Below are 17,786 nucleotides of genomic sequence, written 5' to 3' on the forward strand. Positions count from 1 at the left end.
TGAGGCTGGCATCTAATCTGAGATCCTCTTGTCTTAGCTTCCCAAGTTTACAGGCATGTGTCATTATGCTTGGCCCTTATTTCTACTTAATACATTTTTTTTTTTTTTTTTTTTTGGTGGTGGTACTGGGAGTGGAACCCAGAGGCTTTCTACCTCCGGGGTATACTCCCAGACCTATTTTTTGTATTTAATTTGGAAACAGGGTCTCACTAAGTTGCTGAGAGCCTCACTAAGTAGCTGAGGCTGGCTTTGACCCTGTTCCTCCGATCCTCCTGCTTTATCCTCCCAAGAGCAGGGATTACAAACTTGAGCCACCACACCCGGCTTACATGTTTTAACATTTACATAACAAAGAAGTAAGTCTGGATATGTTGAGAATGTCCCCATAGGCTCCAGCAAAGCTTGTCCCAGCGTGATATGGAGAAGTGGTGAAACCTTTAAGATGTGTGGGGACTATGGAGGATAATCAGGTGATAGGGCCACCACCCTCATAAAGAATTAATACTGCTCTGACAGATTGATTTAGATCTAACAAGAACAGGTTGTTATAAAGTTAGGATACCCAGCACATGGACCCCTTCAGTGTATGGTCAGTTCCCTTTGTGCTTCTTTACCATGTTCTAATGCGATAAATGGGTCGAAAAACCTCACCAGGATGCTAGTGTCAAGCTCTTGGACCTCTAGAACTATAAGCAAATTAAACCCCTTTTCTTTATAAAAGACCCAGCGCCTTCTATTTTGTTAACGCAACAAAAACAGACGGGTGAGATACATACCACCCCTCTCATCTGTGAATCAGCATGCAATAATTTAATTTTAGATGGCAAATTAAAGACAAATGGAAAGTCACTGAAGAAAACAGTACGGGGTAAATCTTCAGGTATCTAAAAAATAGAGATCATGGTTTGGATAATTAAAATAAAAGAAAGAAAATTCATTTCTTTACCTGTTGCCTCAAATTATTTCCCACTCTAATTTTTGGAATTAGTGTGAAGGATTCGAACAATTTCCCAAGAAAACACATTTGTTTTGCAAAAGATATTTAAGTTTTCAATAGTCATCCAATTTAGAAAATTCAACATTATAATGAGGAAGCTTTCAAATCTGACTCATCAAAAGAATATCTAAATAGCTAAGACATTCTGCTTTAAGTAGGAATATTTTCATAAGTAAACATGTTCTTCTTACCTTGTTGTTATCTCGAAGGTATATTCGTGTTATTTCTCCATTAAAGTCAAAGATGTCAGAGAGTTCATTTATGAAGAAAGCACTTTCTGGTAAATGATGGTTAGTCTTGTTTTCCTTAAAGAGAATATGACCTGGAGTTTTATTTAATTTCTTTCTCTTCTTTTCTTGTAGTACTGGGGATTGGACCCAGGGTCATTCTACCTCAGAGTCACACCCTAACCCTTTTGATTTTTTATTTTGATTTTTTATTCTCTCTAGGTTGCTGAGAATCTTCTTAGGTTGCTGAGGCTGGCTTCGAAACTGTGATCCTCCTGTATCAGCCTTTCAAGAACTGGGATTACAGATGTGTGCCACTACATCTAGCTTGAAAATTTATTTTCTATTAATAAATGACTTAATCTAAGATATATAGATATACCTAAACATACCAAATACATTTGTCAATGATGAAGCAGAATTCTATAAAATTTCCATTTTCTTACCTATGAATTCTCTAATTGTCATGAAGAAATAATGTCAAAGATATAAGGTGTTGTGAGTGGGATTGGTAAACTAATTCCTAGGGCTTAGGTAACTGGAAAATATTTAAAGATCTTGAGAATAAATTTACCATAAAGTTCTAAGTACTTTTGGCAAAATAGCACTTTTTCAATTAACTAATGAATAAAATCTAATATACTGTGGGAGTTTGGATCTGGAATGTCCTCAAAGGCTTGTGTGTTTCTGAAGGCTTGGTCCTCAGTACAGCACTCTTCAGAGGTGGGGCTTTGGGAAATTGATTGGATCATGACAAATCCATTCTCATCAATGGATGAATGCATTGATTGATTTATAATTGAATGGACTACTGAGAGGTGATATAAATTGTAGGATATAGAGCCTCATGGCAGGAAATAGGTTACTGAGGTATACCCAGAGATCTTGTTCCTGGGATCCTCACCTTCTCTTCTTGGCCATCCTCAGATGTACAGCCAACCATAGCTGAGACCTCTGAAACCATAGCCCAAAGTAACCTTTCTTTTAAGTTTTTTTAGGTGCTTTGCCACAATGAACACATAAACCTTACATAGACAGCTTGATAAGTTTTTACACACACATACTCTTGGAAAATATATTGCCTATATGAAGATTTGGAACATTTCCAGCAGTCTCCTTGCTCCTTCCAAGTCAATTGCCTTCCCTACCAAGAGGTAATTTCTACCATTACAGATTAGCCTTGCCTGTTTTCAAAATTCAAGTGAAAGAAATCACAGAACATGTAGTCTTTTGTGTAAATTGTGTGTTTGTGTGTGTGTGTGTGTGTGTGTTTGTGTGTATGTGTGCGTGTGTGTGCTACTGGGGGTTGAACCCAGGGTGTTCTACCAAAGAGATAAACTCCTAGCTCTTTTTATTGGTATAGGGTTTCAACCCAGGGGCATTCTACCTCTAAGCTATACCCCTAGCCCTTTTAATTTTTTATTTCGAAACAGGGTCTTCCTAAATTGCTGAGAATCTGGCTAAGTTCCTGTGGCTGGCCTCAAAACTGAAATCTTCCTGTCTCAGCTTCCCAAGTATTGAGATTACAGTTATGTGCCACAACTCCCAGCACATATAATTTTTTTTTCTCTTTACTATGTTGATGAGATTCACCTGTATTGTTTCATGTATCAATATCCTCAGTGTCTCTTTTGTTTGTTTGTTATGGCATTCTACCTCCGGGCTATATGAAGAGACCTTTTTTTTTCTTTTTTTTTTTTTTTTTTTTTTTTTTTTTTTGGAAACAGGGTTTCACTAAATTGCTGAAGCTTGAACCTGTGATCCTCCTGTCTCAGCATCCCAAGTACAGGTATGTGCCACCACACCTGGCCAGTGTCCTTTTCCTTAAAGAAAAAGTCCATTATGAAATATCTTAATTTCCCATGAAGTTTCTCACCTTTTAAATCTCCTTTTTTTTTTTTTTGGTACTGGGGATGGAACCCAGGGGCATTCTACCTCCAAGCTACACTCCCAGCCCCATTTTTCAGAATTTTATTTATTATTATTATTATTATTATTATTAATTATTATTATTATTATTATTATTATTATTGGTGGTAGTGGGGTTCCTGGAAACCCTTCTACCTCCGGGCTACATTCCCACACCTATTTTTTATATTTTTTTAAATTTGGAAACCGGAAGCTGGGCATGGTGGTGCAGCTTGTAATCCCCGCACTTGGGAGGCTGAGACAGGAGGATCGCACAGGTTCGAAGCCAGCCTCAGCTAATTAGTGAGGCTCTCAGCAACTTAGTGAGACCCTGTCTCCAAATAAAATATTTTAAAAATGGGTCTGGGAGTATAGCCCGGAAGTAGAAAGCCTCTGGGTTCCACCCCCAGTACCACCACCAAAAAAAAAAAAAAATAAAAATAAAAAATTGGAAACCGGGTCTCTTAAGGCAACAATGCTGGCTTCGAACCTGCGCGATCCTCCTATCTCCACCTCCCAAGTGGGGGACTACAAGCATGCACCACTACGCCTGGCTTAGTATTTTATTTTTTTGAAACTGGGTCTCACTGAGTTGTGAAGGGCCTCGCTAAGTAGCTGAGGCTGTCTGCAAACCACGATCCTCCAGTCTCCACCTACCGAATGTTGGGATTGCAAGTGCGTGCCACCACGCCTGGCTAATCTTCAATTATTTTATGCTGAACATTTCCCTTTAATAAAGTATAGTTGGTCCTTTGTATCCATGGGTTTCGCATTTGTGGATTCAGCCAACTCTGGATGAGAAATGTTTGAAAAAAGCTGGGTGTGGTGGCACACAACTGTAATACCAGTACTTGAGAGGCTGAGAAAGGAGGATCACAGGTTTAAAGCCAGCTTCAGAAAATTAAGAAGACTCTCAGCAATTTAGACCCTATTTCAAAATAAAAAATAAGAGCTGGGCGTGGTGGTGCACACTTGTAATTCCAGCACCTGGGAGGCTGAGACAGGAGGATTGCACAGGTCTGAAGCCAGCCTCAGCTGCTTAGTGAGGCTCTCAGCAACTTAGTGAGACCCTGTTTCCAAATAAAGTATAAAATAGGTCTGGGAGTATAGCCTGGAGGTAGAAAGCCCCTGGGTTCCACCCCCAGTACCACCAAAAATTAAAATAAAATAAAATAAAAAATAAAAGGGGTTAGGGTGTATCTCAGCTGTAGAATGCCCCTGGGTTCAAACCCTCATATGTACTCTCCAAAATAATTTTGAGCAGGGTGTGGTAGTGCACACCTGTAATCCCAGTACTCGGGAGGCTGATATAAGAGGATTGCACGTTTAAGGCCAACCTCAGAAACTTAGGGAGACCCTGTTTCAAAGACAAAAGAAAAAAGGGCTAGGGCTGTAGCTCGGAGGTAGAGTACCCCTGGGCTTAATTCCGAGTATCAATCAAACAAAAACCCTATTAGACTGCTCATGATTCTATGATGCTTTTTTTTTTTTTTCTTTTGTGGTACTGGGAAGGGAATCCAGGGGCATTCTATCTCTAAGATACACCCCCAGCCCTATTTTATTTTTTATTTTGAAACAGTCTAAGTTGTTGAGGCTGGCCTCACCAGACGTACACCACCACGCTGAGCTGATTCCTCAGAATTCTTACTTGACTTCTTACAACTCCAACCAGCTGAGGTCTAAAGGATCGTGATTTAATACATTGGTGTGTACATTCCTTTAGACAGATTCTTACCTCATACACTTTTTCCATTGTTTCCAGAAGAGCACTGAAAGTAGAGGCAAGCTCATTGATTGTAGGAAGACAATGCATTTTAGTGATAATGGTTGTTTTAAGCATCTGGACCAGTGTGTTCAGAGAAGATGCTTCCAAAGATGCCCACCACTTTTCTGAGGGATGTAAAATCAACCATGATGAGTATGGTGCTCCCCTTCACCCCCAAATCCCTCATTTTCTACTGGGTTCTTTAATATAAAAGACAGATAATATTTTTCATTTCTAGCGGCATAACCCATAAAATAACATCCTAGACAATTATCATCCTAGATTTATTACACACAGATGTGTAGAAAAGCCTTTTTCCCTGATTAAGTATCATTAGAACTAAAATCTCAGCTTTAGGATTTAAAGAAATTTGTTGATGTTTTATATTTATGCCTGCTTGCTTTTTGTGTGTGTGTGATACTTGGGGTGGAACCCAGGGGCTTTTCTACCACCAGGCTATACTCTCAGACCTATTTTATACTTTGTTTGGAAACAGGGTCTCACTAAGTTACTGAGAGCCTCACTCAGTAGCTGAGGCTGGCTTTGAACCTGTGCGATCCTCCTGTCTCAGCCTCCCAAGCTCTGGAATTACAAGTGTGCACCACCACACCTGGGGGCTTGATTGATTTTTTAAAGGACAGTTTTATAGGGTATCTAAAAGTCTGAAAACACAATAAGTGAATGCACACAATAATAACCAAAAATACTTCTAGCCTTTAAAAAATGATATTGTATTATTTATGTTTAGGCATATATGAACAGCTATTACAGATGGATATATAAATTTAAAAAATTAAAAAATTTAAAAAATGGTATTTTACTGAGACTGCAACCTGGATCTTGGTACCTTGACTTTGTGTGTGTGTGTGGTACTGAGGATTGAACTTAGTGGTGTTCTATCTCTGAGCTGTGTCCCCAGCCTTATCTTTTACTTATTATTAATTACTATTATTATTATTATTATTATTATTATTATTATTTGCGGGTTTGGGGATGGAACTCAGAGGTATTTGACCTCCAAGCTACACCCCCTACCCAATTTTGTATTCTTTATTTTGAAACAGGGTCTCACTGAGTTGCAGAGGGCCTCACTAAGTCGCTGAGGCTGTCTGCGAACCGCGATCCTCTGGTCTCAGCCTCCCAAATGCTGGGATTACAAGCATGCGCCAACACACCCGGCTTGTTTTACCCATTATTTTGAAACAGGGTCTCACTAAGTTGCTGAGGCTGTCCAGGAACCTGCAATTCTTCTCTATCAGCCTCCCAAGTATTGGAATTACAGGCATGCACCACCATGCCTAGCTTGGATCTTGTTAACTTTAAAGGACAATTCTCATAAAATAACCCTATCAAATATTAAAATAAATTACCAAGCCAACATAATTAAAACAGTGTTATCCAGATGCAGGTACAGATTAATATATCAGAGTAGAAATTCCATAACAGGAATTAAATCCACATGAGACTTTAGTTTTTTATAAAGGTAGCACTGAATGTTAGTGAGAATTAGAAACTGATCTAGAAAAAAATTTCGTCAGGTACGGTCGTGCACACTTGTAATCCCAGTACTTGGGAGGCTAAGACAGGAGGATCGCAGGTTTGCAGGCAGCCTCAGCTACTTAGCCACGCCCTCTGCAACTTAGTGAGACCCTATTTCAAAATAAAGTATACATGCGAGATGTGATGGTGCATGCTTTTAATCCCAGCACTTGGAAGGCTGAGACAGGAGGATCACACAGGTTCAAAGCCAGCCTCAGCCACTCAGTGAGGCTCCCAGCAACTTAGTGAGACCCTGTTTCCAAATAAAGTATAAAACAGGTCTGGGAGTATAGCCCAGAGGTAGAAAACCCTCTGGGTTCCACCCTTAGTACCACAAAATAAATAAATAAATAAATAAATAAATAAATAAATAAATAAAGTATACAAAAATAGGGATGGGAGTATAGCTCAGAGAGAGAATGCCCTGGGTTCAATTCCCAGTACTGCAACTAACTAACTAACTAAATAAATAAATAAATAAATAAAATTTGAAAATAAAATTTAACTAAGATAAACTCCATATGGCTTAAAAATTTAAATTTGTAAAAATGAAATAAAAATTATAGGAAAGAACAAAATTCTTCATTTGCAGTAAGATGATGGAACTAGCAGGAAAAGGAAGATAAAATCACCATGTTCTTTTTTTTTTTTTTTTTTTTTTGTAGTACTGGGGTTCCTGGAAGCCCTTCTACCTCCAGGCTACACTCCCAGACCTATTTTAATTTTTTTAAATTTTCTTATAATTTTTAAAAATTTTCTTATACCAGACCTATTTTCTTATACCTTTTTAATTTGGAAACAGGGTCTCTTAAGCCAGCGCGGCTGGCTTTGAACCTGCGTGCTCCTCCTGTCTCCGCCTCCCAAGCGTGGGGATTACAAAGGTGTGCCACCACGGCTGGCTTACCATGTTCTTACTTGTATATGGAAGCTAGAAGGTTGATCGTTTTACAGAAGGGGAGAGAATAGTGGTTTCCAGAGCCTGGGAATTGAGGGTAAGGAGGGAGGGAGAGAGGGTTAGCTGGTACAGGGGTACAGCTGGAGATGAAGAACAACTTCTGATGCTCTAGGATTACTATGGTTGACAATAATTAATTGAAATGGCTCAAAATAGCTAGTAGAGAGGAATTGGATATCCCAAACACAAAAAAATGCTAAATATCTAAGGTGATAAGTATGTCTGTTACTCTGATCTGATATTACAGATTGTATATATGCAACGAAATGTCATACTATATCCTAAAAATATGTACAATTAATATGTGTCAATTTAAAATAAAGATATGTCTAGAAAATAAAATTATAGTAGGAGCAATGGAGTTTTAAAAATTTTAGAGCGAGGACAGGCTTTTTGAAGTATGACCCCCAAACCTAGACATTATGAAAAAATATTAATATAGCAAACTGTATTATATATGTATTATATCTATATGTCTATTATTTATCTTTAGCTATATGTTCACCACACCCAGCTCTGCACAAACATTTAAAAAAACAATTTGCATAATAAAATTACCACAATAGCTTGGCATGGTAAAACATGCCTGTAATCCTAGTACTTAGGAAGCTGAAACAGGAGGATCTCAGGTTCCAGAACAGTCTCAGCAATGTTGCAAGAATCCCAGCAACACAGTGAGACCCTATTTCAAAACAAAAAAATAACAAAAGGGTGGGAGGTGTTGCACAAAGGTAGAATGCCCCCGGACACACACACACACACACACACACACACACACACACACACCATAAAAAGTTAAATAGCCTAGAGAAAAATACTTTCAATTTATATTACTGATAAAGGATTAACTGCTTTATAGTTAAGAAGCTTCTAAGATAAAAGAAAACTACTAATAACCAATAGAAAAGGGGGGAAGGAAAAACCAATAGTTCCTAGAATATGAAATAAAAATGGATTTGAGAGAAGAAAACCAGCATGCAGCCTGATTCATAATTTAAAATTTCAATTTTTTTTTTTTTTTTTTGGTGGTTCTGAGGTTCCTGCAAACCCTTCTACCTCCGGGCTACACTCCCAGAACTATTTTTATACTTTTTTATTTGGAAACAGGTTCTCTTAAGCCAACATGGCTGTCTTCGAAATTGCGTGATCCTCCTGTCTCTGCCTCCCAAGGACCGGGATTACAAGCGTGCGCCACCACGCCTGGCTTAAAAATTTCAAATTTAAATTGAGTTTTTTTTCTTTATTCAGAATGGCAAAGACCAAAGCTTGATGACACCGTTGACCAGTATGGGGCTGGTACTTGCTGATAAAGTTGAAACTGGAACATCCTTTGTCAGGGTTGCCTGTGACCCAACTGTAGGGTGGCAGTTTACATAGACAGCAATGGAAATGGTGTCATTTATAAAGTTGGGTGACATAGTGGCCCTGACCTCTATGCAGGGTCACTTAGCAAAATCTCTGGGAAAAAAAAAATTGTACATACAATTTGATCCTCTAATTTTGCTTCCTGAAAATTTTCCTGCATGTGTAAATTTATATATTACAAAGAAATGAGCCAGACATGGTGGCGCACACTTGTAATTCCAGCATCTGGGAGGCTGAGACAGGAGGATCTCGGTTTGTGGACAGCCTCAGCTACTTAGTGAGGCTCTATGCAACTCAGTGAGACCCTGTTTCAAAATAAAGAATAAAAAATAGGGCAGGGGGTGTAGCTTGGAGGTTGAATGACTCTGGGTTCCATCCCCAGGCTCAAAAAACAAACAAACAAACAAACAAACAAAGAACAGAGAAACTGGGCATGGTGACACACACTTCAATCCCAGCATTTGGAAGCCTGAGACAGAAGGATCATGGTTTGTGGACAGCCTTAGCTACTACTTAGTGAGGCCGTTCACAACTCAGTGAGACCCTGTTTCAAAATAAAGAATAAAAAATAGGGCTGGGGGTGTAGCTCAGAGGTAGAATACCCCTGGGTTCCATCCTCAGTACCGCTAAAAAAAAAAAAAAGAAAAGAAAAGAAAGAAACAACAGAGAAAGTGTACCAGTATTGGGAACGGCCTAGGAAAATTTGAGAAAGCTATGATTATTAATATATTTCAAAAGAAAATAATTGACATATTTCAAAATAGGTGTGTCAAAATGGGGCAGACTTGGGTAAAGAAAGGGCTTGGTTTCTGCCTAAAAGCAGGCAACTATTCCAATGTAAATTAACCTAGCTCAAAGTAATTAACCAGTCAATAGAGGAGAGCTAGGGCTTACTCTATCTAAAGACGGATCTTAAGAGAGGCAAACTAGGCCTTTCTCTAAAGACAGATCTACATGATTGGATAAGCCAGCTAAGATGGTAGGAGGCTTCAACCTTCATGGAAGGAGCCTCCTTGCCACACCTTGTTGGGGGAGGTACCTTACAGGGTAAGGGGAGGTTCCTTACCAGGACATACGTCAGAATTACGTAAACAAGATGGAGGTCATGGGTATAAAAGTCCGTTCCACATGTAATCCCTTTGGTGTATTCATTTCAAGTCACCCCCCATGCCAGTTTGGCATGGGGCTGTATTTCTATTTTCTGTATTTCTATCTTTCTAATAAACTTCTTTAAATCTTCAGCAACTGTCCAAGCTATGCATATTTATTCTTAGCTTAGGACAAGAACCCGCGGTAATTTTCTGTTTTTGGTTGTTTTGGGGGTTTTGTTATGGGTTGGGGGAAAGTGTGCCCAGGACCCTTGCAGGGGTTCCCGGGGAACAGTATCCCCACAACCATACTCCCTCGAACCGTATCAGAAAGAATATTTTTATATGTGTTTCTACACATGAAATATCTTTTGAAGATTATGCAAGAAACTAACCAAGCCAGGTACAGTGGTGCAGATCTATAATCTCAGTACTTGGGAGGCTGAGACAGAAAAAGATTGCAGGGTCTTTTTGTGTGTGTGTGTGTGTGTGTGTGTGTGTGTGTGTGTGTGTGTGGTACTGGAGGGTGGAACCCAGGGGCTTTCTACCTCTGCGCTACACCCCCAGCCTTATCTTATAATTTATTTGGAAATAAGGGTCTCACGAAGGTGCAGAGAGCCTAGGTAGCTGCGGCTAGCTTTGAATCTGTGCGATCCTCCTTTCTCAGCCTCTCAAGCGCTGGGTTTACAAGTGAGCCACCATGCCAGGCTAAGACTGCAGGTTTGTGGCCAGCCTCTGCGACTTAGTGAGATCCTGTTTCAGACTAAAAAATAAAATAGGGCTGGGGATGTAGCTCAGAGGTAGAATACTCCTGAGTTCAATCCCTAGTAACACACACACACTCACACCAAGAAAAAAAAACTACAGAAACTAACCACCTTCTAGGAGGGACATTGGGTGGGTTTCACTGTACATATCCTTTGTACCTTTTAAGCTGTAGACTTTCAATATTAGCTTGAAATGCTAAGAAATTCCATAAAATTACACAAAATAAGCAAAAATAACAAAACTTAACATTTTATTTTCATAACCTCTGGTCAGAATGTCTGAGGTTTTAGAACATGAATAAAGAGTTTTAAAATGTGGATCGCCAGGCGCGGTGGCACACGCTTGTAATCCCTGCACTCGGGAGGTTGAGACAGGAGGATCGCGCTGGTTCGAAGCCAGCCTCTGCTGGCGTAAGAGACCTTGTTTCCAAATAAAAAAAATATAAAATAGGTCTGGGAGTGTAGCCTGGAGGTAGAAGGCACCTGGATTCCATCCCCAGTACCACCAAAAAAAAAAAAAAAAAAAGTGTGGATTCATCTTGATTAGATGCTCAGCTGTTCTCAAACTCTGATCTCAAAGCCAGGTGTGGTGGCACATACCTATTGTACCAGTATTGGGAATGGCCAGGAAGATTTGAGAAAGCTCTGATTATTATATTTCAAAAATTGGTGAAAGGACTTAGTTTCTGCCAAAGAAAGCAGGCAACTATTCCAATGTAAATTAACCTAGCTAAAGGTAATTAGCAAGGGGAATTAGGAGAGGGGAAGTAGGACTTCCTCATCCTCATTCTAAAGACAGGTTTACATAATAATTGGATAATCTAGCTAGGATGGGAGGAGGGGGTCGACCTTAGACCATGACCTTCCTGAAAAGAGACCTAGGCAGGAAAGTACACCTTGGCAGGAAAGTAAGGGGAGATGACTTACAGGGTAAGGGAGGTACCTTACAATGACATTTACTACGTCAGAATTACGTGAACAAGATGGAGGTCATGTGTATAAAAAGTCTGGTCCATGTGTTTTATCTTTGGTGAATTAGCTCGAACCCTCCTCCCCCCTCATGTTAGTAACATGAGGCTGTAACTGTCTTCTGTATTTCTATCTTTTTAATAAACTTCTTTAAATATTCAGCAAGAGTCTGGGATAATGTGTATTTATCCTTAGCTCAGGACAAGAACCTGCAGTTTTTCTGTTTTTGTTTTTTGTGTGTTTTGAGGGAAATTGTGTCCGGAACCCTAACAGGGGTCCTCAGGGACAGTTTCCCCAAACCATAACATATTCTCAAGCTGTAACACCTATAATCCCAATACTTGGGAGGCTGAGACCGGAGATTACAGGTTCAGGTCAGCCTTTAGCAATATAGTGAGACTCCCGGCAACCTAGTGGGACCCTGTTTGTGTTCAAAACAAAAAGATAAAAAAGGCTGGGGGTATAGCTCAGAGTTAGAATACCCCTGGATTCAGTTCCCAGAACCCTCCTCCCCATGAAAAAAAAATCATGTCCAAGTCTAAGGACTATAGTTGCTTTGTATGATAAGTGTAATGGTTCACTGGGTGTGGTGGTGGTGTACTCCTGTAATCCCAGGATTTAGGCAGCTGAGAAAGGAGGATAGCAGGTTCAAACCTAGCCTTAGCAACTTAGCAAGACCTTCAGCAACTTAGTGAGACCTTATTTCAAACCATTTTTTTTTTTTTTTTTTTGGTGGTACTGGGGGTCCTGGAAGCCCTTCTACTTCCAGGCTACACTCCCAGACCTATTTTATATTTTTGAAACAGGGTCTCTTAAACCAGCGTGGCTGGCTACGAACCTGCACGATCCTCCTGTCTCCACCTCCCAAACGCGGGGATTACAAGCATGTGCCACCACGCCCAGCTTGTTGTTGTTTTAAAAAAGGGCTAGGGCCTGGTATGGTGGCTCACACTTGTAAACCCAGCATTCAGGAGATTGAGACCGGATGATCGTGGTTCACGGACGGCCTCAGCTACAACTTAGTGAGGTCCCTCTGCAACTTAGTGAGACCCTGTTTCAAAATAAAGAATAGAAAATAGGGCAGGGGGTGTAGTTCAGAGGTCAAATGCCCCTGGGTTCCATCCCCAGACCTGCCAAAAAAATAAAAAATAAAAATAAAGTAAAAAAGGGCTAGGGATATAGCTTGGAGGTAGAATGTCTTTGTGTTCAATCCTGGGAACCACTACTAGTAGTAATAGTAGTAGTAGTAGTAGTAGTAGTAGTAGTAATGGTTCTAATAGCTTTAGAGTAATCTTTACAATAATTCACATACATTGTGCTCAAACGTGTGCATTCTGAAATCTATTCAAAATTCATTACAGCTTCTACTTCCTAGGTTATGACTTTTGAGTGCCCAGATAAAGTGATGTAAAACTTACTCAGGATTCCTAAAGAATGGTTACCCATTTTACAAACAGCCTGTGCAAATGAAACTGCCAGACTACTCTGGTTCTCAGGCTTGCAGATCACAATACATTCTGGGAGCAGCAGGAACACCAGCAAGGCTTCTGGGTGTGGAGAACGGCATTGAAGAGCTCTCAGTAGATTATCCTGGAGACCTGTGGTTATCTGTGGCAAAACAAGATCAGGAAAGGGCCCAGGTTATGTGAGACACCGGGTGTTGTGCAAAGAAGCTACGGGACCAGCGGTTTCATTCCACTGTTCCAACTGGAATAACCATTAGGTCTTTCTGAAATCCCCTGATTAAACCACATCACTCTTTATATTCCAAATGCCCCTGCAGTAGTACTTGTGAGAGTTGTATTTCAGAGATTGGAGCAAATAAAGTGAAATCAAATCATGCTCATGGATCTACCAAGTGAATTGTGCATTCAAAACTAATACAAGCTGGGCGTGGTGGCACACGCCTGTAATCCCCGCGCTTGGGAGGCAGAGACAGAAGGATCGCGCAGGTTCGAAGTCAGCCACGCACGCTGGCTTAGGAGACCCTGTTTCCAAATAAAAATATAAAAATAGGTCTGGGAGTGTAGCCCGGAGGTAGAAGGGCTTCCAGGAACCCCAGTACCACCAAAAAAAAAAAAAAAACAACAAAAAAAAACTAATACAAAACCCTCCAAAAACATTACTGTAAGCCGGGTGTGGTAATGCACCTAGAGTCCCTGCTACTCTAGACACTGATTAAGAGGAGTGAACATCTTATTATTTTTATTTATTTGTGGTTCCCTGGGTTAAACCCAGGGTCATTATACATCCAAGCTAGATAATTTATCCCTTAGATTATTATTTTTTTTTTACTTTAAAACGGGGTCTTGCAAGTTTGCTGAGGGTCTGGCTAAGTAGCTAAGGCTGGCCTCAAACCTGCAATCCTCCTGTCTCAGAATCCCACGTATTGAGATTATAGGAGTGTGCTGCTATGCCCAGAGGACGTTTGCATATTTTAGACTAGCCTGGACAACACAGGGAGACCCTGTTTCAAAAAAAAGCAATGTTATATATAGATCACACTAGGATTCCTTCTACTAGAAAGAGAAACTGTCGCACATGTGTGTGCACACACACACAAAATCTATTTCTTCTTCTGTTTTTTTTTCTCTGTCAATAGGTACATTTTAGAGAAAATTAGCTGTACGTGTTTAATTAATTAGTTATTTAAGTAGTGTGTGTGTGTGTGTGTGTGTGTGTGTGTGTGTGTGTGTGTGTGAGACTGGGGACTGAACCTAGGGACATTCTACCTCCAAGCTACACTCCCAGATCTATTTTATTCTTTTGTTTTGTTTTGTTTTCTGGTGGTCCTGGGATTCCTGGAAACCCTTCCATCTCCAGGCTACATTCCCAGACCTATTTTATATTTTATTTGGAAACAGGGTCTCTTAAGCCAGCGTTGCTGGCTTAGAACCTGCGCGATCCTCCTGCCTCCGCTTCCCAAGCACAGGGATTACAAGTGTGCCACCACACCCGGCTTATTCTTTTATTTTGAAACAGGGTCTCACTAACTTGCAGAGGGTCTCACTAGTAGCTAAGGCTGGCCACAAACCTGTGATCCTCCTGTATCAGCATCCCAATTACTGAGATTACAAGTGTGTGCCACCATGCCTGGCCCCAGTTTATATTATTTAATTTTATCCAGAAGTAAGCTTTTAAAGTAGAACATATATAAAAACATATTAGAGCTAGATGGTGGTACACATCAGTAATCCTAGTACTTGGGAAGCTGAGATAGGATTACAGGTTCAAGGCCAGCTGAAGAAGTCAGAGGGCAGGTATGCTATAATTCCAGTACTCGGAATCTGAGGCCAGAAGACCAGAAGTTCAAGACCAGCCTCAATAACTTAGTGAAACCTTGTTTCAAAATAAAAAATATTATGCTGAGCATAGTGGTGCACACTTGTACTCTTAGTATTTGGGAGGCTGAGACAGAAGGTTCACAGGTTGAATGCCAGCCTAAGCAATTAGCAAGGCTCTCCACAACTTAGTACGATTTCTCTTTCCAAATAAAAAATAAAATAGGGGTGAGAGTGTAGCTCAGAGACAGAATGCCCATGAGTTCAATCTTCAGTGCCAAAAAAAAAAAAAGTTATAGGAAGAAAGTCACTAAGTCACTCAGTTAGGAAAAAGTTACATACCCAGCTCTATCTGACTTAAAAACTACCTTCCAAATCAGAGAAACCTATTCATGCCCATCAAATGGAATGGAGATTCTTTTATTTTATTTTGCCGGTCTGGAGATGGAACCCAGGGTCATTCGACCTCTGAGCTACACCCCCAGCCCTATTTTTTATTCTTTATTTTGAAACAGGGTCTCACTAAGTTGCGAAGGGCCTCACTGAGTAGCTGAAGCTGTTTGCGAACCTCGATCCTCCAGTCTCAGCCTCCCGAATGCTGGGATTACAAGTGTGTTCCACCATGCCTGGCATGAGTGAAGATTATTTTTAACTTTTCTCCTTTGCTAGGGATGGAAACCAGGGCCTTACGCATGCGAGGCAAGCCCCCTACCACTGAGCTACTTCCCCAGCCCTAAAGATTGCTTTATGCTGAAGGCAGTTGAGGTATAGCTGATGGAGAAAGACGGTGTTATTTATTTATTTATTTTTGGTTGGGTTTTTTTGGTACTGGGGGTGGAACCCAGGGGCTTTTCTACCTCTGGGCTATACTCCCAGACCTATTTTATACTTTATTTGGAAACAGGATCTCACTAAGTTGCTGAGAGCCTCACTAAGTAGTTGAGGCTGGCTTTGAACCTGTGCAATCCTCCTGTCTCAGCCTCCCAAGCGCTGGAATTATAAGCATGCGCTGACACACCCGGCTAAGGTTTTTTTTTTTTTTTGAAATAAATGGCACCACCTAATGCCATGTCTAGAGTCCAGTGAGACTAGCTTCTTATTCCAGCTCCAATCAGAGCGCCATCCCTCCAGCTGCCCACACAACTAAACCACAATCACACTTGTTTCTCTACGAAATTCTGTTATTTTATGTCTCAAGTGAGCACTGGCTATTACCATGAGAGAAATCCAATCCTTCTTTGTTAACTTCTTGAAGGTATCTCTTGCCAATTGGAAGTCCACGTCAATAGAAACTATTTCTCCAGTTCCACTTTGAATAGAAGAAATGTAAAAAAGTGCGTCAACAGACATTAAGGGATATTTCTAAACCTTGTACATTATTATTTGTTGTTTTAGCCTGCAACATATAAGATATAGACATTCAAAGCTCAATTCCTTTCAAAATAATCAACTTATTTGATACAATAAAAAACCTGGTTAGCTGGGCGTGGTGGCGCACGCTTATAATCCCCGCCCTTGGGAGGCTGAGACAGGAGGATCGCGCAGGTACAGAGCCAGCCTCCTCTGGCTTAAGAGACCCTGTTTCCAAATAAAATATAAAATAGGTCTAGGAGTGTAGCCCTGGGTTCCATCCCCAGGACCACCAAAAAAACAAAACAAACAAACAAAGAAACAAACAAAAAACCTGGTTAAAAGGAAAAGCAGTTCATTCTCTCTGTTGCAGTTACATCACATTTGGACTGCAATATCAGCAAGATTCTTATTGTTTTGGTGATACTGGGGATTGAACCCAAGGCCTCAAGCATGCTGGGCAGGCACTTTACTACTGAGCTATACCTCCAGCCCAAGCAAGCTTTTATGTGTTGTGACTGAGAACTGAAATCATCTACCCCACAATGAGTTTGTACACTGAGAACTGAAGCTACTTACCACCCCCCACACCATTTCTATTTAAATAACTTCACAATCCCACTATTTTCATTAGCAGTGGGTTATTGAGAGCGTAGTGACTTTACTATTCAGGAGACTCTTGCACAAGTGGGTGGCTTGATTGCTCATCAGAGAAACTTCCTGAAAGATCTATGAGCTCTTCACTGAAAGACAGACAGTTTGGACCTTAAGATTCTTTGACTCTCTTACCTCAGAATCCTTGCCTTGCTCTTTCCACTGTCCTGGATCCCCGCATATCTCCCCACCCCTCGTCACACCCCTGTGCTCCCACGGAAACGCCTCCAACCAGCTCTAGTGTCTTATCTACCAGATGTTTTGGAGATACTTGAGGAGGCAGCATTTGACAAGTCTAACAGGTTGTTGTTTTTTTAATGCATTATCAAGACACATTTTATGTTGCTGGATTAAATGATGAATAGTAATATGAGCGGGGTTTGGCGGCACAGGCCCACAATTCCAGGTACTTGGCAGGAAGCACGAGAATCATAAATTGGAGGCCAGCCTTGACAACTTAGCAAGACGCTGTCTCAAAAAAATCTATCCCTGTAAATATATTTATATACCATTAAATATGTTACTTTAATAATATGTGTTATTTATATATATATATATGTGTGTATGTATATATACATAGTCTAGCTCATGTATATATACACATATATACAAGCTTGTATATATATGTATGAGCTACATTATATATGTATACATATGAGCTATATACCTATATACATATATGATATGTATGTACATATATATTATATATGTGTATATATATATATATATATGAGATAGACTATTTATGCAAGTTCTAAAGGTAAATTTTCCCTTACAATACTTTCTCCTTTGCAGCCTTTGGCATCTTAAGAATGCATCGCCTCCAGGAGGCTGGCATGGATACTTTTCTGCTTTAGAAAGTTAACACCACAGGGAGGAAGAGATCCTCTCCATCTCACTCCCACCCAGTCTATATGTGGG

At 40.3% G+C, this 17,786-nt stretch overlaps 1 protein-coding gene across 1 annotated transcript in view; it reads right to left on the reverse strand.

Moving 5' to 3' along the window:
- Window positions 1-17,786, reverse strand: part of LOC308264058 (putative E3 ubiquitin-protein ligase HERC6) — a gene marked incomplete at both ends in the record, with an annotated part of 70,537 nt that overhangs the window by 25,858 nt on the left and 26,893 nt on the right. Inside the window, 5 exons of the mRNA XM_080697201.1 lie at window positions 777-884; window positions 1,189-1,302; window positions 4,868-5,022; window positions 12,999-13,188; window positions 16,077-16,170. Of these exons, the coding sequence (XP_080553327.1) occupies window positions 777-884; window positions 1,189-1,302; window positions 4,868-5,022; window positions 12,999-13,188; window positions 16,077-16,170 (661 nt within the window). The remainder of the gene's footprint in view (window positions 1-776; window positions 885-1,188; window positions 1,303-4,867; window positions 5,023-12,998; window positions 13,189-16,076; window positions 16,171-17,786) is intronic.

This window comes from Muscardinus avellanarius (assembly GCF_963383645.1).
Source record: "Muscardinus avellanarius genome assembly, chromosome: 6".
Classification (NCBI taxonomy): Eukaryota; Metazoa; Chordata; class Mammalia; order Rodentia; family Gliridae; genus Muscardinus; species Muscardinus avellanarius.